This window comes from Camellia sinensis, chromosome 3, assembly GCF_055761805.1.
Source record: "Camellia sinensis isolate YWXY chromosome 3, ASM5576180v1, whole genome shotgun sequence".
Classification (NCBI taxonomy): domain Eukaryota; kingdom Viridiplantae; phylum Streptophyta; class Magnoliopsida; order Ericales; family Theaceae; genus Camellia; species Camellia sinensis.
The window spans coordinates 228,329,014-228,352,842 of NC_138963.1; the positions used below are offsets into that span (position 1 = coordinate 228,329,014).

Here is a 23,829-nt window from a genome sequence, read left to right on the forward strand (position 1 = left end):
TTTTAATTATTTATTTATTTATTTATAAATCTACAACCTCTGTTTTACTTTTTAGTTATTGGCTTATATTATTATTATTATTATTATTTATTTTTTTCTTGACATAATATATTCACATTCAAGAAGTTGTTGACAGCATTAGCTGTGTCGGCGGAGATGTTAATATATAAGGGATACGACAAAAATTAGAGGAAAGAAAAGAAACGGGTGGCAGGAAAGGAAGGAAAGGAAAGTCTGGGAAGAGACAAAGAAAGAAAGATATCCTAAAAGAAAATAGTTAAGCATAAGCATAATAATAATGACCTACACTTGACACAAGTTGATATTCTTCTTCTTTTACTAATAAGCATAAATTGCTGTTTATTGACAAATAAGTACAAGTAAAAAGGATTTAGTTGAGCAAGATTTTTCCTGATATTTTTACTGGAAGTGGGTAGGCTTTTTAATTACAGCCCCGCTGCATATCCCCAGTGGGGGTCGCGCCCCCACTGGCCGAAGACTAAAAAAAACAAAAAAAAAAAAAAACAAACAAACAGTTTGTTTTTGGGCCAATTCCCTAGTGACACCTTACTGGGGGTCGACCCCCAGTGGGGTAGGAAGCATTAATCTTTTAATTAATTGTTGATTGAGAGCAGATGTGAGAGTGAGAAGGAGAGGGAGAGGGAGAGGGAGAGAGAGAGCCACAAATAATAATAAAAGGAAAAGAAAAGGAAAAGGAAGGAAGAGGTGCTCTCATTTCATTTGGGAAGAAAAAGAAAAGAAAAGAAAAGAAAATAAATCTTCCCTTAGTTATATCGCCTCAATCTCACAGTAAGTAATGATGATGGAATGGAAGTGTCCACCCACCCCCCACCCCCAGGAGAGGAGGAGCTTCAGTGTCGGTGGTGGTGGCGGCCCGAACCTTCTCTCTCAGCTTTGAGCTCTTAACTCTGCCAGCCGGATCGCGCCTCCATTCAGGAATCTGAATTGCTTTGTTTGGGTCAGATCTGGAGTAGTAGTAGAATAACTTAGTAGTCTGCTTTATATTTTATTTATTTATTTATTTATTTATTTTGAGAGAGAGAGAGAGAGAGAGAGAGAGAGAGAGAGAGAGAGACAGGGATGGAAGCGAGTGCAGGGTTAGTTGCGGGTTCTCACAACCGAAATGAGCTGGTGGTCATACGTCGGGATGGAGAATCTGGTGTATGTTCTTGTTCTTCTTCTTCTTCTGTAACCTCCCTCCCTCCCTCACACACCTTCCTAAGTTCCCAACCAAACAATGCTTCTCTTCCTTCATAATTATTATGACAAACAATTCAAATGTGTTTTTTTTTTTTTTTTTTTCTCCTCGTGATTTAATTGTTGTTTTAAATTATTATTATTATTAGTAGTAGTAGTAGTAGTAGTAGTAGTAGTTAATAGAAGTAGTAGTATTAACAAGTTTTTGGTTGGGTTGGGTTGGGTTGGGGCAGCCAAAGCCATTGAAGCAGGTAACAGGGCAAAAATGCCAAATATGCGGGGACGATGTTGGGGTGACAGTGGATGGAGAGCTGTTCGTGGCGTGCAATGAGTGCGCTTTCCCTGTTTGCAGGACTTGCTACGAGTATGAGCGCCAAGAAGGAAGCCAAATCTGCCCCCAGTGCAAAACTCGCTTCAAACGTCTCAAGGGTAATCCAATCCAATCCAATCCATTCATTCATCATTAATTTATAACTACTACTCCCGCTTTTGAATTCACTTTTTCGCAATGGGATTTCGATTTCTTACAACTGGCTGGCGGCCATCTCTCTGTCTCTTTAAATTTTATTGTTATATATGCTGTCTCTGTCTGCCCCGGGGGGGATTCGATATTTGTTAAAATTTGTTAGTTCTACCCGGATGATCAATGGATGGATGAATGATGCAGGGTGTGCTAGAGTGGAGGGTGATGAAGAAGAAGATGACATTGACGATGTGGAAAACGAGTTCAATTTTAAAGGGAGGGTTCGTGACAGTGCTAAACTACTGGATTCACAGCAGCACTCTCTTGCTCGTTCAGAGGCTATGCTTCACGGTCACGGTGGCGGTTCGCACATGAGCTATGGCCATATTTTCGACTCATTCGAATTGCACCCACATGTCTTTCACAATACTAATAATAGTAATACTTTGCCTCAACTTCCCCTCCTTACCAACGGCCATATGGTACGACTACCGTTGCTGTTGCTGTTGCTGTTGCTGTTGCTGTGGAATTCTAAAAATCATTGTATGCAAATTTCAGACAGCAGGAGCCTGAGACCTGCAGCGTTTGTGTTTGCAGGTGGATGATGATATTCCTCCTGAACAACATGCATTGGTTCCATCGACAGTGGGTGTTGGTGGTGGCAGCAGCAGCAGCAGAAGGATTCATCCACTTCCTTTCTCAGATCCTAGTCTACCCGGTAATTTTAATTAATTCTGCTTTGCTTTCCTATGCTATGCTACGCTACGCTATGGTTTCCTTTTATCTCCCCTCCCTCCCACGTTGAAGGTCAAATCTGTATGATAATCCCCTGCCCATTTTTGCAGTGCAATCTCGATCCATGGATCCTTCCAAGGATTTGGCTGCTTATGGCTATGGCAGCGTAGCTTGGAAAGAGAGGATGGAAAGTTGGAAGCACAAACAAGAGAAGCAACACCTGATGAAACATGAAAATCATGGCAATAACGATTGGGACGATGATGGGGATGGGATGCATCTACCACTGTAAGTAAAAATAAAATAAAATAAAATAAACAACTCATCAAATAAGCTAATTCTCTGAAACTCCTCCATGAAATCCCTCTCTCCATTGTCCTCCTCACTGTTCAAGTCTTTATTAATTCCCAAATTTTCATTATTTTGTCATTGAACAGCTACTTGCACTCCTCAGTGGTTAGTCCATTACATACATTTTATTTATGAACACTTAAAATTATAATTATGGGTTTTGATGTTTATTCTGTTTTTGCATTGTTATATTGTTGAAACTTCTAAAAACTGCTCATCTTGTAATAACATCTCAGCATTCATTGACCCAGGATGGATGAGGCAAGGCAACCATTGTCCAGAAAGTTACCTATTCCATCAAGCCAAATTAGCCCTTACCGAATGATTATCATAATCCGGCTTGTTGTTCTTGGGTTTTTCTTCCACTATCGAGTCATGCATCCTGTGAAGGATGCTTATGCATTGTGGCTTGTATCAGTGATCTGTGAGATTTGGTTTGCTCTTTCATGGATTTTAGATCAATTCCCAAAGTGGCTTCCCATAGATAGGGAAACTTATCTTGACAGGTTGTCATTGAGGTTAGTTATTACCGAAAATCATGTGTGCAAGCTACGGCTTATTATTTCAGTTATTGGACCAATTTACTAGAGTCATTAAACAATTTGGCTGTTTGTTTGTTAGGTATGACAAAGAAGGCCAACCCTCTCAACTATCTCCAATTGATATATTTGTGAGTACAGTTGATCCGTTAAAAGAACCCCCTTTGGTCACTGCAAACACTGTTCTATCCATTCTTGCTGTGGATTACCCTATTGACAAGGTCTCGTGTTATGTTTCTGATGACGGTGCTGCTATGCTGACTTTTGAGGCATTGTCAGAAACATCAGAATTCGCTAGGAAGTGGGTGCCATTCTGTAAGAAATTTAACATTGAGCCACGAGCACCTGAGTGGTATTTTGCCCAGAAGATGGATTATTTGAAAGATAAGGTATTGACTTCATTTGTGAAGGAGCGACGAGCAATGAAGGTAAAGGGGTCACTAACCTTTTTGAGTTATTTTTCATTTCTTTGAAAGAGTAAATATATTGACACCTTTTAAACTACACACTAAACTACTCTCCACATGAGAGTGAGACGCACACTATGTGATGACCTGGTCCCATTCCTCATGTGAATGGGAAATAGTTTAATGTGTAGTTTAGTTTGTGTCCCTAGCAATGCTGTCTTTGAAATTCTTCATTGGGTACTGTTGACTGTCTCTTATTGGGGTTGCAGCGAGAATATGAGGAGTTCAAAGTTCGGATAAATGCTTTGGTTTCAAAGGCACAAAAAGTCCCCGAGGAAGGGTGGACAATGCAGGATGGGACTCCATGGCCTGGGAATAATGTCCGAGATCATCCTGGCATGATTCAGGTACTCTCTCTCTCTCTTCTCCAAAAAGTAAGATTATATTTATTAACAAAAGATTGGAAAATCTGTACAAAATACAAGGAGCATGCCTTAGGTAATACAGGACATCATCCTGAAAACTATCTATCCACTCATTTGAGATTCAATATCGGTCCATATCCTGATCAATTCTAGCCCTACTTAGTGTTCTTGTGATCTTGTATAGGTTTTTCTTGGTCAAAGTGGGGGATATGACACTGATGGAAATGAACTACCGCGCTTGGTATATGTTTCCAGAGAAAAGAGACCTGGATTCAATCACCACAAGAAGGCTGGTGCGATGAATGCTTTGGTAAGTAACAAATCAAAGTGCTACTAAATTCCTTGTATTTTACTTTACTGTTGGCTCATTTGTTTGTCAGGTCAGGGTCTCTGCTGTGCTGACTAATGCGCCTTATCTATTGAACTTGGATTGTGATCACTACATCAATAACAGCAAGGCTCTTAGGGAGGCAATGTGTTTCATGATGGATCCCCTGTTGGGAAAAAGAGTGTGCTATGTCCAGTTTCCACAAAGGTTTGATGGTATTGACAGGAGTGATCGATATGCCAACCGGAACACTGTATTCTTTGATGTAAGTATGCTCCAATATAGACTTTCAAGTGACTATTGTTGCTTGCTGTTTCTTTTTCTGTTTCTAGTAAAATTGATTATGATTATTATGATTATTTTTTCTCCAGATTAACATGAAAGGTTTGGATGGCATTCAAGGACCGATTTATGTTGGGACAGGATGTGTTTTTAGGCGGCATGCGCTTTATGGTTATGATGCTCCAAAGACGAAGAAGTCACCCACAAGGACGTGCAACTGCTTGCCAAAGTGGTGCTGCTGTGGGTGCTGTTGTTCTGGAAGGAAGAAGAAGAAGATGAAGGCTAACAAGCCCAAGTCTGAGATGAAGCAGAAGAATTCAAGTGAGGCTTATGCAGGATTACCGGTATCAGCCTCGGAGTGTATTGAAGAAAGAACTGCTGATAAAGGTTGTACTTGTGAGTTGTTAAGTAATTCAGTCCTTGAGTGCCTAGCATTGATTTACGCCTTTTTATGCAATATTTTCTTCATTTCTAGGTTCAACTTGGGCATAAAAGCTTTTTTACATGTGCATCCCAAATGACTTCACTATTTTCATCTGAACTAGTAATAATACCCTTGGATTGCTCTTTTATTCATTGGTAGGCTGCATCTAATTAGCAGATTGTAGGGTTGTACATCATAGCTAGATATTGTAATTTGTTCGAAGACAGTCACAAGTTTGACATTTAGGTTTGAAATGGTTATATTGGAAAACATCTTATTTTGTAAGGAACAGAGACTTTGTCAACTGGTGAAGGTTTTTCCACAGTAAATGTCATAAAAATCCAATCTGGCCAGCCGTGAAGGAAATATATTTGTGGGTTCATTTTTACTTCTTTTAACTGCTAGTCTGCAAAAATATGGCATCTAATGCTAGATCACCAATTATCCAAATGTCAAGCAATTAGGAAATGGGCCCAACAATATATGCCAAGCTAACACTCTCTCTCATATGCACAATGACAGAGAAAATGAGGGTGACAAGATTTGAACTCAGGACCTCCTGCAACTAGAACTTTATTATTATGTTAGATCACCAATTATCCCAAAATTTAATCTATTAGGAAATGGGCTCAATGTATCTGAAGCTAACATTAACATCATCCATGAGGCTTGTCAATTTTGGCATTTGACTTGGAAGATATTTGATGCAGGGACCGAAGGTGAAAATTTAGCTCTGACGTCTGAGAATAAGTTGGAAAAGAAATTTGGGCAATCTCCAGTGTTTGTTGCATCTATATTGCCAGAGAATAGTGGGAAACTGAAAGTTGCTAGCCCCGCGACTCTGCTTAAGGAAGCCATCCATGTAATTAGCTGCAGCTATGAAGATAAAACAGAATGGGGAAAAGAGGTAGGACTAGAATAGTATATATATATATGTATATATAAATCGCTCTCTCTCAACATAGCAATTTCTTTTTTCAAATTAGGCTTTGTCTAAATAAACCATTCTTCCTTGTTACAGGTTGGCTGGATTTATGGTTCAGTTACAGAGGACATTTTGACAGGTTTTAAAATGCATTGCCATGGATGGCGATCTATATATTGCATCCCTGCAAGACCTGCATTTAAGGGATCTGCACCCATCAATCTTTCTGATCGGCTTCACCAGGTCCTTCGGTGGGCGCTTGGTTCCATTGAAATCTTTCTGAGCAGACACTGTCCTCTCTGGTATGGCTATGGAGGTGGTCTGAAATGGTTAGAGCGTCTGTCGTACATAAATGCTACTGTGTATCCATGGACGTCTATTCCTCTTCTCGCATATTGTACTTTACCTGCTGTCTGCTTGCTCACAGGGAAATTTATCACTCCAGAGGTAAGAGAAAGAGATTTATTTTACTGCTAAACTTTCCTCAAGACTATAATTAACTAAATTGATTTATTATTAAAAAAAATGTATATTTTCAATGCAGCTTAGTAATGTGGCGAGCTTGTGGTTTTTGTCGCTTTTTATTTGTATTTTTGCGACAAGTATCCTGGAAATGAGATGGAGTGGGGTTGGTATTGATGAATGGTGGAGAAATGAGCAGTTTTGGGTGATTGGTGGTGTGTCGGCGCATCTATTTGCTGTGTTCCAGGGACTTCTGAAAGTATTAGCCGGAGTTGATACAAACTTTACAGTGACATCCAAGGGAGGGGACGATGAGGAGTTCTCAGAACTGTATGCATTCAAGTGGACAACATTGCTCATCCCACCGACGACATTGTTGATAATAAACATGATAGGAGTGGTTGCTGGGATATCCAATGCAATAAATAATGGGTATGAGTCATGGGGTCCTCTGTTTGGAAAGCTCTTCTTTGCCTTTTGGGTGATAGTCCACCTGTATCCTTTCTTGAAAGGTCTGCTGGGTCGGCAGAATAGGACTCCCACCATCATTATTGTCTGGTCAATCCTGCTTGCTTCCATATTTTCCCTCTTGTGGGTTCGGGTTGATCCATTTTTGGCCAAAACAGGTGGCCCAGTTTTACAGGAATGTGGATTGGACTGTAACTAGTAAAGTGAAAATTTGCTTCTTTGGCACAATTGGGGGCATTGCATGATAAAATTTGCAACAAGGAATGTTTGGTAAAACCTGGGAGAGCGATCAACAGATTAGACAAACTCTCTATCAGTGGGATGTTTTAGCTGAAAAATCTCATTGCTCCTTGGGTAATTGGTTGGAAGAACTACAAATTGCTCAAAATGTTGCCATTGCTGTATGTGTTTTTTTAGTGTTTTAAGGGGGAACTATTCAGCAGGTCTGCAAATGACACTGATTCTTTATAAGTTTGATTTGATTTGATTTGGTTTGGTTTGATACATATATATACACACTACATATCTTGAAGAGGTAGGGTGGGTGAACCGCATTATCACGACGTGTATTGTTACTATTTTTGCTGCTCTCTTTCACTTGGCAATAAAAATGGGTGTGTCCTGCTCTGTGTAACCATAACGACAAGACTTCTAGTGGTAGCTATATGGTTGGCAGCTTTTCTTTTTTTCTTTTTCTTCTTTTGTGTGCGCGCTGTTGCTGCTAAATTCCCCTCCCAATCCTGGTTATGGCATTTCAATTTTTGTTTGGTTTGGAGGATTCTCATTCTCTTCACCAGGACCAGGACATGACAGTTGATAATATTTAATCTCAAAAGTGTTCTTTTTATTTTTTATTTGGTGTGTGAAAACTGTGGTGGTTGTGGGGGTGTTCTTTCTCATCTTCTGTTCAATGTAGTAAGCATTACAGTGTCTTTGGAACCAAATTCAGATGGAAATTAAATTGGGTAAATTATACTTCCACCTCTTAAGTATGACTCTTTTTTCACTTTAGTCCCTAATGAAAAAATTCTCCCACTATTCCCTGAACTAATCTATTTTTTCCCATTTTGGTCCAATCACTATTGGACATGACAGTTAAGGAGTAATTTTGGTATTTTTAATAAAATAAAATTTTCACTTTGACCCTTAAACCCACCCCCATACCCATCCAAACCTACTCTAAAGACAACCTCTTCCCTACATCCCCTACCCCTGAACAATAGCTCTTTTTTTTTCCCCACCTTTTTCCTTGTCTCTTCATGAGTTGGAGATTGTGGTGGTGTTGGTGGTGGTGATCGACAAAAAGAGATCATAGTGGCATTCACAATTGTTCATGACATGTTTATGAACGGATCTTGAGGAAAAGAGGGATGTTGTTGCTAAAATTTGGCAGAGGGTAGTGGTGGTTTTGGTGGAAGTTGTAGGGGTTTGGAGGTGGTGGGAGTTGCAAGGGTGGTGACAAGTAAGAGAGAGATGGAAAAGTTAAAAGTCCTTTAGAGGCGATGGGAGTTGTAAGGGTGAGGGATTTGGACGTAGTCAGAGGTGGTGGTAGAGAATATGTTGGAGAGGGTTGTGGAAGGGGAGGAAAGGTGTATGGGAAGTGGGAGTGGGAGGGTAAGGGAAGGGACAGCAATGTAGCTGAGAGGGAGATAATTTTAATGGGTGATGGAATAAGATGTAATTGGAGGACAACTTTGTGTGTGTGTGTGTGTTTGGAGGGGGGGGGGGGGCATGTGTGTTGGTTTAAAACGATTTTATTTCATATTTTTCAAATGGATTACCCTCGAATTGGGTCAAATTTGGATAGATTTAGGATTTTTCTATGCCGCGTGACATTTAGATTATTTTTGGAAAATTAAACCAAAGTGGAAAAAGACATGAAATATAGGGAAAATTTATAAAAAGAAAGGGGATAGGTTCCCTCTATATATCATCTCTCCATGCTTCATCTTATAGGCCTCAATTCTAAATTCGCACCGATGATCCAAATCGTTTACTTTGTAGACATTGCAGTAAAGGTTATTCATCAAAAAATTAACTTCATCGGACAACTTTAAACATACTAATAAATAATATTTTATTTTAAAAATGAATTGTTTAAGTTTATAATCACATTGGTCATTCATTTTATTTTTTATTATGTTTATAAATGCCCGATGAAACTCATTTTTTGTATGAATGATCTTTATTATAAAAACAAGATAGACAGTTCAGATCATCAAAACCTCTTAAATTACATCACAACATCAATTGGTATACTAATCAATATACTAATGGATACATATAGCATTATTCTTAAAATAATTGTGAAAGTTCTTACATTGAAGGCAAAAAAAGAACCGGTAATTATTTCAGTCACACACAAAATCTGCTTAATTAGAAGTCAACAACTTGAGTTCCTGACTTCGTACACATTGGACAAATCCTAGTTCTGGTACACTTGTGCATCTCACATCACCCAAGCATTTTGCCTACTCCAATGGAAACACAAGTAAATTTACAAGGAATAACTAAATGATTGTTAGAGATATCTTAATTCCAGTGGCAATAGGGTTTAGTATGGAATGAATAAAGAAAAACTACTCAAAAACTGATCCAAAGAGGACTAATAATTGGCTCTAGCACTCTATATAAGACTATAAAACAGGACACAATGAAGCATCAGATGCAAAACAATGTGGGAATTGTGTGACAAATAATCCAATTGAACAACTACCTTTTTTGAGCAGAGAACATCACTTTGCCAGACTATTAAGATAACAGAACATGTATTGATGATGCAGAAGATTATTCATAAGAAAAAATTTCAGAAAAAAAAAAAAATTCAATCAACGCTTGAATGAGGATTGGATTCAACTCTTGATCCACAAAACATGATCTCCTAAAATTGGACTAGGAAAAATCGTACAATAGGGCATCGCGGAGATCTGCAATATGCAATTCTAGTCCAGCCTCGTACTCTTTGGTATTTCCTTGTATTCGATTCAGCACAATACAATCCAAGAATTATATTAGCTTGGAAGCTCAAAAAATTGGTCATTCCAGTGTGGCAATTACTATGTAGGAGATATATAAGCAGCAGATGCTGCCAATTCTGCCAACTGCTTCCCACCAAGATTGGACACAAGTTCCATAGAGATGTACTGTTTTGGAATATTAGCAAACTCTTCCTCCTTGAAATTGTAAACTGGCTGAATTTTTCTTGCTTCAGATTCTGCGGCTTCTGCCTCTGCAAGTAGAATGTCAGTTTCTTCAAGATCACCTAATTCCAGAGCAGCTGATCTTTCAGCTTTGGCAGCACCAGCTATTAGTAGTAGTCTCTGGAATCTAGCCATTGCTACCTCTTTTTCCTTGGTTGAAATCTGCCCTTCAGTTTCTTGCAGTCTGTTAACAGTGTCGCAAATCTCTTCCTCAAGCTTCCCAAGCTCAAGGACAACCCCTGCCATTTTGATCTTTAAACCTTCTTTTTCAACACTTAGTGCCTTGGATTCAGTAGCTATCCGTGCTGCTTCCTTGAAATTTCTTGCAGTAGCAGCAACTTTCTTTTCTGCTTCCAGCTCTGGGACTCTTTTGTCTATGAAGACTAGCCTCTGGTTCAAGGATTCAATTTCCTGCTGGAAGCTAGATTTCGTTGAAGATAGTTCCTGAGAGAGAGAGAGAGAGAGTTACGTAATTGGTATGCCATAGCATTGGGGTGTGAAGTGAAAACATAAAATACTAGTTATAATCTTTATTGGCAAGAGTTCATACTACAACAAATTAAACTTTAGGCACAAAAAAATATATACTGCTGGGTGATGTCGTGAACTAAAGCCCATTATGTTGGTAGCTTATAGTTTCTGTTTGGCCCTATTCTATTTGCTTGGAGGCTACTCCAGTAGTGTTGTGGGTCATTTGGGTTAGAGTAAAGGTGTGGTTATTTAGAGAGAAAGCGTGCTCTTTCTTGTTGGGTAGGAGGCTAGTTTTTGAGTTTGGTGGCTTTTGCTGCATCATCTCTTTGTTCTTCTCCAATTAGTGGAATCCTTCTTATTGTCTTTGCCCATGGATGTAGGCTTCATAGCAAAACCACGTACATCATGTGTCTTTGTTTGATTGTGTTGATTGTTTTAATTCATGCAGCTTTTATAGTTGAGGAATCAACTAGTTAAGGAAGGTGCTTGCCGTCTATAGCTTCAGTAGCAAAGAAGAGATGAACAGTCAGTGGACTTATCAAAATTGCCTTTGAAAGAAAAATCTCAATATATGTCAACCAGCAAATATTTTCTGCTTGCAAGAGTGTAAATCTGCCAATTTGTGGGGTGGCTTTGGAAAACTCCAAGCCCAACTCTGGATTCTCCTGAAAATCTTTCCTTTTAAGGATTTCCATACCAAAAATAAAAAGAATGTAAACCCCATAGAAAGGGACTATAATTAACTTTAGCAAATTATCCATTTATTGAAATCTATGATGCTTCCCAACCTTTCACATGAATTGGAATTTCTTGCTTTACTGCTTAGACCAGAAGGAGCTTGGTAAAATGAAGAGATTGGATTAGATTATGCATATTTACTGTCAGGCTGTCAGTGTTGGTTACTGGTTCCTCAACTGGAGTCTTCCTGACTTCAAGGGATTAGATTAGTCTCCCTTGCTGTTTATTGTGGTTATGGAGGTCTTTAGCAGGATGATGGTTTCCCATTAGAGGTATCACTTGTTATATGCATACAATTCCATAATTTTTTGTGGGACCGAGGCCCAGCGGTTGGGCTATCTCATATGTGTTCTCTTGTGTTTTGAGGTAGTGTTAGGCATGAAAGTGAAATGGGGAAGTCTAGACTTATTCCGGTTGGAAGTGTACCTCATGTGGTGGCATTGGCAGATATTATAGGCTGCAAAGTTGATCAGTTGCAACCTTCTGAATTGGGTCACCCTCTTGGGTCTTCTTACAAGGCATAGTCCATTTCTGATTCAATGGTGAAAAGGTTCAAAAGGCACTTAACTGGATGGAAGAGAGTATTTATCTAAAGGGTAGAAGTTGACCTCAATTACAAGAACTTTGTTCAGCCTTCACACTTATTTTATGTCTTTGTTCACTATTCCAACATCGGTTGTAGGTGTGAAGGGACAGGAGGTGCCAACTATATAACATTGACGGAAGCAAATTTTTCCGAAGGAAAAAAATTGATCATGATTGGTTATTTAGTGTGTATTTTTTAAAGTCACATCTTCGTCAAACAAGACAGTTAAAGTCCACAATTTTATACTATAAGAGGCAATGCCCTTGGTGGTTATTCTCATGATTACCTATCCACTTGGTGAAAAGTGAAGAATGGGATGGAAGGTTGTTGGGTTTGTGAGTTAGAATTACTCATTTGTTGTATAAGATAAATGAAGATAAGCATCTTTATGCTTTAGTGGACAAAATCCATTGGATATTAACTTATGAAAAATACATCCACTCTGTTCATATAACAAACTCTTATATGTCTGCGTAATTTGCTCAAAAGTGGAGAAACAAGGAAACACCAAGGTTTGGGCTATTCTTGGAAGCTATGACCACCACACCTAGGGTGAAAATTGTATCACACAATCCTTTTAAGAGAAAAATTGCCAAAAGTTTTTGTAGAACTTTGTTCTACATTTAAACATAAGAATTACATATTTCTACATAGATCCAAGATAACTACTCTAACCAAGACTTCGATTGCAGAATTAGAAACAAAAAGAGTTCAATTTTGAATCCCATTTGAACAAACTAAAAACTATAAGAATTAGTAACATGACATGACCCAAACAATGGCTCAAGGCAACAATTAAAGCCTTGTTTATAAAATTTGAAAAAAGCAAGATGCCCTTCACCGTAAAGAGAAGAAAAATAATAAAAATCAAATAAGCAATAATCTAATTTAAAGAAACTTTTAAACAATATTGGAATATTGACTCCAAACATAATTATGTGAGCATCCAAGTGAGCTCCGCATCATCCAAGATATGACAAACCAATCTTGGGCCTTGGACGCATCTCTTTTGCACCTTTATCAATAGCTTTACAGAAGATGGAAAATTTCATGAATTTTTAGCAGCCACTCTACCATGGCTGTTGCCAACTTGTGCAAGCATTGTGTAATCTTTTCTATGGGATTGTTGAATATATATATATATATGTTTTAGTGACCAAAATTGAATGATAAATAGAGAAGTTTCTATCACCTAACATAAAGTTTAGAAACTGGGCACTTAGATCCAGGTTTGGAAAATAGAAGTTAGAATGAATAATGAAGAAATTTGGGCTTAGGATTTATAGGGTTTAAGAGAAAGAGGAAGAGGAAGAGGAAGAGGTAGAGGAAGAAGAAGAAAAGAATAATTTTATATATCTGGAATAAAATATTAACTTTACATCAGCAAAATATATATACAAATCCTAACATAGTGAAATGACCATCATACCCTCAACTTAAGTAAATATTAACATAAGGACAATAAAGAAATAAAACAACTATTCTAATACTCCCCCTCAAGCTGGAGCATAGAGGTCAAACATGCACGGCTTGAAGGATAAATGATGAAACGAAGACCAAGCCAAGGGTTTAGTGAGAATATCACCCAATTGATCTTCAGAACGAACATAAGGAGTCACAAGTTGTTTGCATAGTAAGAGATCACATGTAAAATGGCGATCAATTTCAATATGTTTGGTTCGTCCATGGAACACGAGATTATTAGCAATGAAGATAACAGTCTGATTATCACAAGACATACTCATACGAGTGGGAACAGAAAAACCAAAATCCTAAAGAAGAGACTGAACTCAGAGCAGCTCAGAAACAGTATAAGTCATGGCACAGTACTCAGCCTCGGCACTAGAACAAGCAACAACATACTGTTTCTTGCTACGTCAATTAACAAGATTACCACCAACAAAGGTACAATAACCCGAGGTGGAACGGCTATCAGTTCTATTACCAGCCCAACTAGCATCACCGAAGCTAGTGATAGATAACGAGGAAGATGGGCGATATAGCAAACACTGACGGGAGGCACTCTTTAAGTACTATAAAATGCGACACACAGCAGCAAAATGGGGTTGGCGAGTAGCACGCATAAACTGACTAACCACACCCACAGCATACGTAATATTGGGACGACTAACAATGAGATAGATTAACTTACTAACCAATCGACGATAACGACTGTTAAAATCCACCTACTCTCCACCTACTTCACCCACTTAAACCTACTCCACTAAACCTAACCCACTACACCACTACCACCTCACCTACTCCACTAAACCTAACCCACTACACCACTACCACCTCCACTTCACCTATTCCTTACCTACTACACACTCACCCTCTTCTATATATAGGAATCATGAATCATTGTAATAGATATCAATATAAATCAATCAATAATACATCATTCATTCTCTATACAATTCTCTTTATACATTGAATTTTAACATGGTATCAGAGCAAGGTTAAGAACTTAGTGATTCCGCTTCACCGGCGGGCGGCAGCCTCGCCTTGGCCGTCCGCCGGACCTCTACACATACCTTCACTCCGCTGTCAAATTTCTTGCTGCTCTCTCTTGAATCCCTTTCCACATATCATACAGAAATGGCACTGCCGTTTAAATTTGGCCCAGAAGGAAATATGTCTCCTCAAGCAGCCCTTGGAAACCCAGATGATCGAAGTTTTAATAACAACTCTATGCGCAGCTCCTCAAGCTATGATGATATTCCGGGTTTGCAACATCTGAAGGATGAAAGGGATACAGCTATGCGACAAACACGGCAACTGCAGCAGGAACTGTCACCCTTCAAGCTCAAACAGAATACCCTCCAGATATGCAATGCAAAGATAAATTTCTCCTACAAAACACAATTGTGGCTTCAGATGCTGATGTCGATGAGCTTCCACAAGATACCTTTAATAAAGACAGTGGAAGGACAATACAAGAATGCAAGCTTAGGGTTGTCTATCTCTCTTTCCCATGTGCACTTTTCTTTTTATTCTACTTTTTGACATACCAACCCAGAAACACACCACAGAATCATTATTATGCTTCCCACTCAACCCACCTTTCTTTATTTTATATATATATATATATCTCTCTTTTTTATTATACTATATTACCCACACACTTCACTTTCACACCACCACACCGTCTGATCCCACTATCCTTTTTATTTATTTTATTTTATCTTCCTTCTTTCAAAAAAAAAAAAAAAAAACCATTGCAGGATTTAACAAAACAGTGGGCCAAGAAACCCACGTGACCCAATCTCCTTTCTCCCTCACTTTCTTTAAATCCCTCTTTTACTCACATGGACTTGTTCTCTCTCTCTCCTCCATTTGATTTTAAAATCCATTATTTTTATTTATTTTCTCCAAACCACTTTCTTTATTTCTCCCATCTTTTATTTTGATTTCAAAATATCTTCTTATTATTTCTTTCTTTATTTTTCTTTCGCATTATTTTTAATTTTTTTCAAATTCCATTCATACCATATCGCTTTGCACACCACACCATATTTTATTCATCTCAGGGATCAACCCCGATCACAATTTTACAAAAAAAAAAAAAAAACCCAAACACAACAACAAAAGATTTGTTTTCTTTTCTGCAGACGGCCACCCACCGACCTACTCTGCCGCCGGTCTCTTCTTTTTGCCTCCGTCCTGGGCGGTCCTTACCGGTGCTGCCTCTGTGCTTCCTAATCCACCAAGCACATTCACTCCCCCCTGCTCCTCCACTGCAGCATATGGCGGACCTCCAAATCGGAACATCACGGTGGCCTTCCGCTTCAGCTCCTTGTTTTCCGCCTTTAACACACTTATCTCTGCTCGCGCATCCTTATACATGCGTTGGAGCAGAGCCAGTTGGGCGTTTAACTGCTGCACCTCATTTGTCCTACTCTGCAGCCGGTTCGACAAATTTGTAACCGCAGTCATGATTTCCACACATGACTTTAATGTATACTGATTGGCCTCCACATCCGACTGCACTGCCATTCTTTGCTCCACAGACCGCATAGGAAAGTTCAACGGAGCAAACTCCGGGGCGCTTCGTTGAGGTTCCAGTGCCACCGCACCAGTTATCTCTCTTGTTGACTCGTTCAGGTCGGGAAAGAGAGTGAGCAGACCGCGGGAAGACGAAGCCATTTTTCTGGGCAATAGAGTGTTACAGAGTATCTTTCTCAGCAAAACGAAGAATTTTTCAGAGGTTTCTCTCAGTTTTTCTGTCTCAGCTTCTGCCTCAGCCTCAGCCTCCGTCTTGGTTAAATAGCCGAGGCAGCCACGCGTATCACGCGCCACTTGACGCCAGACGACAAACGGGCGCGCCAGCCAAGGCACTCACGTGCCTCGCCATCATGTCCGGCACACATTTTTATGACTTGGGCTCGCCTTTTGATGGCACGCCTTTTTATGGATTTGGCACGCCTTTTGATGGCACGCCTTTTTTGAAAGATTGGGCACACCTTTTGAGGGTGCGACTTTTTTTTAGGGGTCCGACAAGACTCTGTAAACTGTCCCGACAGTGATTCCGGTTAGCTCCTTTATGGGTCCGACAAGACTCTGTAAACTGTCCCGACATTAATTCCGATTAGCTCCTTCATGGGTCCGACAAGACTCTGTAAACTGTCCCGACATTGATTCCGATTAGCTCCTTCATGGGTCCAACAAGACTCTGTAAACTGTCCCGACATTGATTCCGGTTAGTTTCTACAAGGGTCCGACAAGACTCTGTAAACTGTCCCGACATTGATTCCGGTTAGCTCCTTCATGGGTCCGACAAGACTCTGTAAACTGTCCCGACATTGATTCCGGTTAGTTTCTACAAGGGTCCAGCAAGACTCCGTAAACTGTCACAACATTGTCTACTACATCGGTCTGACACCGCCATCCAGTGTCCTCTACACCGTTATGACACCACCATACAGTGTCCTCTACATGGTTATGACACCCCCATCCAGTGTCCTCTACAACGTTATGACACCACCATCCAGTGTCTTCACCAATGGTCTGACACGACCATACAGTGTCTCTTATCCTCTTTTATTTTTATGTATTTTCTTGTTTTGTTACTCTCTCCAAACTCAAGTTGGTTAGTTCCTATCCCCCTTGAGTTTGCGGGGGGCTGTTAAAATCCACCTACTCTCCACCTACTTCACCCACTTAAACCTACTCCACTAAACCTAACCCACTACACCACTACCACCTCACCTACTCCACTAAACCTAACCCACTACACCACTACCACCTCCACTTCACCTACTCCTTACCTACTATACACTCACCCTCTTCTATATATAGGAATCATGAATCATTGTAATAGATATCAATATAAATCAATCAATAATACATCATTCATTCTCTATACAATTCTCTTTATACATTGAATTTTAACAACGACTAATATTAGAAAACAGGTCCTCGATTTCACCATCAAGCTTGACACTAGAATCCATGGGAATATCACTAGGGCGAGCGCCTAAGAGGCCAGTCTCAGTGAGGAGATCAAGAACATACTTCCGTAGGGAGAGAAACAATCCTTGAGAAGAGCAAGCAACTTCAATCCCAAGAAAATAGCGAAGATGACCCAACTCGTTGGTGTGAAATTGTTGGCCCAAATACCTCTTCAAATCAGCAATACCAGTGGAGTCACTCCCAGAAATGATTATGTCATCAACATAGACAATAAAAACAATACTCCTAATAGACAAGTGTCGAACAAAGACAAAGTGATCAAAGGTGGAACGGCGAAAACCATAGGCAAGCACAAAAGTATTGAAACAATCAAACCAGGCACGAGGGGACTGCTTGAGACCATACAAGGCCTTCCGCAATCAACAAACAAGATGCTTATAACTGGGAACAACATAGTCGAGGGGCTGATCCATATAGACCTCCTATTGAAAGTCGCCATGAAGAAAGGCATTATTGCTATCAAGTTGATACAAAGGCCAAGATTGACTAACTGCAACAGAGAGAAGGATCCGAACAGAATTAAGACGTACCACAGGAGAGGAAGTCTCCAAGTAATCAACACCATAGGTTTGTGTGTAGCCTTTGGCTACCAGGCGAGCCTTAAGTTGCTCAACAGTCCCATCAAGAAGATACTTAACAGTATAAATCCACCGACAACCCACACTAAACTTGATAGAAGGTAGAGGGGTAAGTTCCCATGTTCAATTCTAATGAAGGGCATGCATTTCCTTGTCCATTGCATGCTTCCAACCGGAGATGGACATAGCTTGCCAATAGGAGCGAGGAATGGGAACACTAGACAAGCTACAAGCAAAAGAGTGAAGACCAAGAGAGAGGCGATCATAAGAAACAAAATTAGCAATAGGATGTTGAGTGTAAGTACATTTACCTTTGCGGAGGACAATAGGAAGGTCATCAGAGGGCTTATCAACAGATGGAACAAGAGTCAAGAACCTCAGACAAAGGAGATGAACTAGTCGGGCCATAAGATATAATGCAACGAGCTTGAGACTGCATTGCAGGGGTAACGGGAAGATTGGAGGAAAAGGATATAGAAGTGGAGAAGGAAGGAACACAAGACGGAAGAATAGGGGTGAAAGAAGCTGGCTCCACCTCACGACAAGAGAGAAGATCAACGGATAACTATGGCCCAGAGAAGGAGAAAAAATGAGTGGACTCAAAAAAGGTAACATCAGAACTGACAAAGTATCGACGTGACTCGAGATGATAACATCGATACCTTTTTTGAGTATGAGAGTAGCCTAAGAACACACATTTGTGAGCACGAGGAGATAACTTATCTAAGACGGGGTCAAGAACATGGACAAAGGCCACACAACCAAAAACTCGAGGTGACAAGGGAAAATGAGACGATGTAGGATATAACTGAGAATAGAGAGACGTGTGTACAACACTAGAAGACATGCGGTTAATAAGAAAACAAGTGATGAGAACAGCATCGCCCCAAAACGATTTGGGAACATGAATATAAACATTAATGTGCAAGCAAAATCTAACAAATGACAGTGTTTACGCTCCGTAATACCATTTTAAGGAGATGCATCACAATAGACTGCACATATTCTAAGGCATTATCAGACCAAAATATCTTAATAAGTTTCCCAAATTAAGCAAAGATTTCATTATAAAACTTAGAGATAATAGAAGGCAAATCAGATCTTTGTTTCATTAAAAACAACCAAGTCAACCAAGTCATCCACAAAAATAACAAAATAAAATAAAATAAAAAATCATTAATAGTGGGTGTTCTAGAAGGACCCCAGATATCTGTATGAATAAGAGCAAAAGACTCAAAAACACGACTAACACTCCTGCTAGGAAAAGAACTACGGTGGTGCTTCCCAAGTTGACAGGCTTCACACTCAATCTGTGAAACATGACTTAAACCCAGAATAGCTAACTTGAGCTTGGCCAAAGAGGGATGACCCAAGCGGAAATGCCACTGAAGAGGAGATATAGTAGCGCTCAACACAGTAGATGGCGGATGAGGAGGAATCCCAATGTTCAAAAAGTATAAGCCATCCTTCTCATGCCCCGAACCAATCATCCTCTTGGTCTGGAGGTCCTGCAAAACACATGAAGTGATAGAACAATGGAGAGCTTAAGTTAATTAGCTAACAAAACGCAAATTAAATGGAAACTTAGGAACATAGAGACCAGAGGGTAAGCAAAGGGATGGAATGGAGTGAAGAGGACCTTGACCACTAACATGTCGAGAAGATCCATCAGCAAGTACAATAGTATGATCAACAGGCCTCATATTATCAAAAAGAGAGGAATTACTAGAGATATGGGAACTAACACCAGAGTCTGAGTAAACTTAGCCACACATGCAAGATTACCTGAACTAGCTAGAGTAGCGATAGAGGATGAAGGTATACTAGGCTGGAGAGACTAGACAAGAGCAGTAAACTCACTAATTTGATTAGTGAGTATCTCATGAGAATCAATCGGAGAACCAATTGAGAAAGTGGAAAACAAGGAGGACTGTGATGATGGAGTATCCATAACCTGATGCACATGGTCAGGTTTGCCACACTTTTGCCAATACCAAGGTTTAGTATGACCTTGAGAACCACAATGAGTACACTTGAGATTACCACGTATGCGAGCACTAGGTCCACCACCACCACCACCACCACGGGAACCACCTCTACAAGAACCTCGTGGATCGAAAAAAAAACCCCGTGGGCCAAATGGCCCATGAAAACCCCCTCGAGTAGGCCCACGATCTCCACTACTAAAGACCATTGCAAAAGATGACAAAGTAGAGGACCCAGTGGTAGGTTGTGCCTGACCCAAGAAAGAACATAACAACTGAGAATAGGCATTAGCAATAGAAGGTAGAGTCTCACTAGAAAGAATCTGATCCTTGAACCCCCGCAATTCAGGATCTAAGCCGGAGAGTAAAGAAACCATCATAAACTCCTTCCAATGTTGTTTTTGTTTGTTCACATCAGTAGTGAAGGTCGATGCTGCAATAACTGATCCCACAAAGTCTTGAGACTACTATAATACTCGGGAAGGGACCGGCCAGATTGACACATAGCAAAGATTTGCTCATATAACTCATAGACCTGAGAGACATTATTCTGATTTGAAAAAGAGTCAGCAAGGGAGTCCCATATTCCTTAGAGGTATCACCAAGTTGTGCCAAATCCAACCCATAACACAAGAATCCTCACTACACCAATCATCATATGCTTTATCATCAGCAGCAAGAGGGAGTTCACTAAGGAAGCGGGACTTCTTGCCACGCAAGAAAATTTTGATGGCATGAGCCCAAGCCAAGTAGTTGGCACCATTCAATTTCTTTGTAGTGATAGATGTAGGCATGTCATCATCTTTACCCACAGCCATAGCCTTAGCCTCAATCTCAGCCATGATGATCAATCACACAAAATACTTAATCTAAGAGTATGAAAATAGCACAGTACTTGCAATTAGTCAATACCCACAACAACCAGCACCCACAATAACTAATATAAACAATAGAACTAGCTCAAAAAAAAGGATCCATAAGGCATGAGTGAGGAGAATACAGGTCAGATGAACCAAACTAACAATCCACAAGGAGAAGGAGAGCAAGACAGCAACAAGACCAATAATAGGAGGCAACAATACCAAAAAAACACAGTAACAGTGACAGCCACACAGCAACATAGTGAACAAACAGCAGACTAACCATCTGTGAGACCAAAAAGACACACCCAATGCACCAAATCACAAAATAAACTCCAAAGGATGCTTGAGGAGGCTCAGTTGGCTCCCATAGGACATAGCCCAGCAGTCGAAATCACAAAATCGAGGCTAGAATCGCAGATTGCAAAAATCGGCACCACAAATCCGAAAAACATTCAAAAATCGGAAACTCACATCAAACAACTCCAAAAAAATTCACAAAAATAACCATAAATCTCAGGAGATAATTTTGAGTCTAGAGGTGAAGGACCCATCCATACAGTGCTTACGTCATACTGACATCATCGTATGGATGGTGACATCAGCACATCTCAGTCACCTCCAATTGATTTCTAGAGTCTGTAGAACACTTTCTAATGAAGAATAGATTGCTCTGATACCAAGTTAGAATGAATAATGAAGAAATTTAGGGTTTGGGTTTATAGGGTTTAAGAAGAAAAAGAAAAGAAAGAGTAATTTTATATGTCTGGAATAAAATATTAACGCTACATCAGCAAAATATATATGCAAATCCTAACATAGTGAAATGACCATCATACCCTCAACCTATGAAGCACACGTACGGGTACGAGTACTAGAACAAGTACGATATGGGTACGTTAATACGGTAATATTCGTAAAAAAAATAAATAAATAAGGTACGGGTATAGCTTGGTACGCTTGTAAGGTCCAATCTATAATTAACATTTAATGTCAAAAGTAAAGGTATAAATTAAAATTAAATATCAATATATTAAATAATTTACAAATCGTAGTTTAATTTTAAAATCATGCTAAGCATAAAACAAAAAATAAAAATAAAAAAGTCTAGTGAATGGAGTTTTATTTCTGTGGTAGACGAAAATACTATTTCAATTGACGTACAGTACAGCTTAAGTATATACTAGATATGCCTAGGTACGCTAAAAATTAAGAAGAAAAAATTTGGATACGTGTTTTGTGTACCCAGTACGTATACAGAAGTATCATACGCCGGTATGTACCCAGTACGGGTACAACATGTTTTTCAAAGAACCCATGCTTCATAGCCCTCAACTTAAGTAAATATTAACGAAAGAACAATAAAGAAATAAAACAACTATTCTAACAATTGATATGGGAGTGTTATGCCTAGATGAAAGGGATCTTCATTTTTTTCAAAGTTGATCAAATTGACAAAATAGAAAACACATAATCCCACATTCTTTTCACATTTTTTTCCCCCCAGTCCCTCTCTACTTTTACTTTCTCAGCTAACATAACCAACCCGCTAGCATTTGGTTACCAGAATCTTATGATTCACAATTCATGTATAGATTCATACAACTATAGGTGAATCTATTTTGGCTATGTAGCACGGACACAGACACGTACACGAGACACAACACAGGCAAGCCATTTTCTTAGAGGTGTCCTTTCGTCTTAGTAATTTGGGATAGAACTAATGGTGGAATTGCACGATTCATGATTTGATTTACGACGCATGCATAGATTGAAATAAATTTACGAGCAAATTTATTTTGGGATAAAATCGATGGTGAATTATATGGTCTCGGGTACGAGAATCGAGTGCATGTCCAAGCGTTAGACCTTCATAAACCTACTTTTTAAAAGATATTGAGTTATGTATCCAAAAGTTGGATATGGGTATGGAGACGTGTCGTGGACGCATATTGTATAATATTCTTAGATAAGATATTAATCTTCTTAAATTAAGATTTAAGGAAAATGTGGAGTTGTTATCTCTCATTCACGTGAGGCCAGAATAGAAATGTTTCTTTACTAACAAATTTGAGTTTCTGCTTATTCAAACATCATTAAAAATTAAAGGATCCAAGTGTCTAAATTGAGTATGGATGTCGAACACATATCTCACACCCTTACCCTTGTCATATCGAGTGGACACGAGCACAATAGAAAGAATAGAAGAGTCCATGTAACATAGATGGTGAATCACAAGATTAACGATTCAATTCACATTTTACAATTTATGTGATTCATGAAAATATCAAGTTTGACAAATTTCGATCCCTTTTTACCTTTTTTTTGGAGGGTATAAAATATCATGATACAACTTTTTTAAGAGTATGCAGTACGAACCAATACTTGTGCATAATTTTTTGTTATTTTGGTAATCAGAGCTCTATTATTAGAATCATACGATTCGCAATTCAAATCGTATGATTCGATAGGTAATTGATTCAAACAGGTTGTGTGAATTGCAAATAGCTATGAATTGTAGATGAATCGGCGAACCGAATTGGAGAATTGTAAATCGATTCAATTCGCTAAAATCGATGTTTGACTTTCTTTCTTGGTTTTTTTATTGTTGGAAAATGGTTCACACAACCTTTTTAAGGTCTCTAGGATTATTATATGCCATCTTTTGACTTTCTCCCTCCCTATTTACTCTAAAATACTCAAACCTTAGCCCAAAAAAAATGAAGTTTCTCTCTCTACAATATTGTAGGCTTATTCAATTTTATCTAAGTACTTGCATTTACAAAATGAATTTTTTGAAGGAATCAAGTGAGATTTTTTAAAAAGTTTTAAGATTTTGATTTTTTATATTTGTAAAAAGTTAAAAACATTGTTGTTGAGTTATTGTTACTTAGAAATTGAAAGTTTGTATT

At 39.1% G+C, this 23,829-nt stretch overlaps 2 protein-coding genes across 6 annotated transcripts in view; one reads left to right on the forward strand and one right to left on the reverse strand.

Annotated features, from left to right (window-relative positions):
• The first annotated feature begins 596 nt into the window (after positions 1 to 596).
• On the forward strand, positions 597 to 7,881 carry LOC114269301 (putative cellulose synthase A catalytic subunit 6 [UDP-forming]). Of its 5 annotated transcripts, none has more exons than XM_028210596.2 (14): positions 597 to 1,182; positions 1,452 to 1,647; positions 1,886 to 2,163; positions 2,279 to 2,399; positions 2,527 to 2,704; positions 3,019 to 3,285; positions 3,389 to 3,734; positions 3,983 to 4,120; positions 4,323 to 4,448; positions 4,519 to 4,731; positions 4,838 to 5,144; positions 5,883 to 6,079; positions 6,194 to 6,544; positions 6,642 to 7,881. In XM_028210596.2, the coding sequence occupies exons 1-14, from the start codon at positions 1,102 to 1,104 to the stop codon at positions 7,224 to 7,226; spliced, it is 3,384 nt and encodes a 1,127-aa protein (XP_028066397.2). In that variant the 5' UTR covers positions 597 to 1,101; the 3' UTR covers positions 7,227 to 7,881. The 5 variants fall into 5 exon arrangements, with proteins under 5 accessions (XP_028066397.2, XP_082778591.1, XP_082778593.1 ...); XM_082922465.1 differs by having other exon boundaries at positions 4,838 to 5,135; XM_082922468.1 differs by having other exon boundaries at positions 729 to 1,182; positions 1,886 to 2,119.
• Positions 7,882 to 9,778: 1,897 nt separating this feature from the next.
• LOC114269302 (neurofilament light protein) overlaps positions 9,779 to 23,829 on the reverse strand; it is a 34,203-nt gene continuing 20,152 nt past the window's right edge. Inside the window, exon 3 of the mRNA XM_028210597.2 lies at positions 9,779 to 10,671. Within this exon, the coding sequence (XP_028066398.2) occupies positions 10,084 to 10,671 (588 nt within the window). The 3' untranslated portion in view covers positions 9,779 to 10,083. The remainder of the gene's footprint in view (positions 10,672 to 23,829) is intronic.

Excerpts from the sequence above, each read along its gene's own strand:
- LOC114269301 (XM_028210596.2), top strand. The coding sequence starts at position 1,102 with ATGGAAGCGAGTGCAGGGTTAGTTGCGGGTTCTCACAACCGAAATGAG. Across the intron at positions 2,705-3,018 it reads GATGGGATGCATCTACCACT|GATGGATGAGGCAAGGCAAC; the intron begins GTAAGTAAAAAT and ends TCATTGACCCAG. Across the intron at positions 4,121-4,322 it reads ATCATCCTGGCATGATTCAG|GTTTTTCTTGGTCAAAGTGG; the intron begins GTACTCTCTCTC and ends GATCTTGTATAG.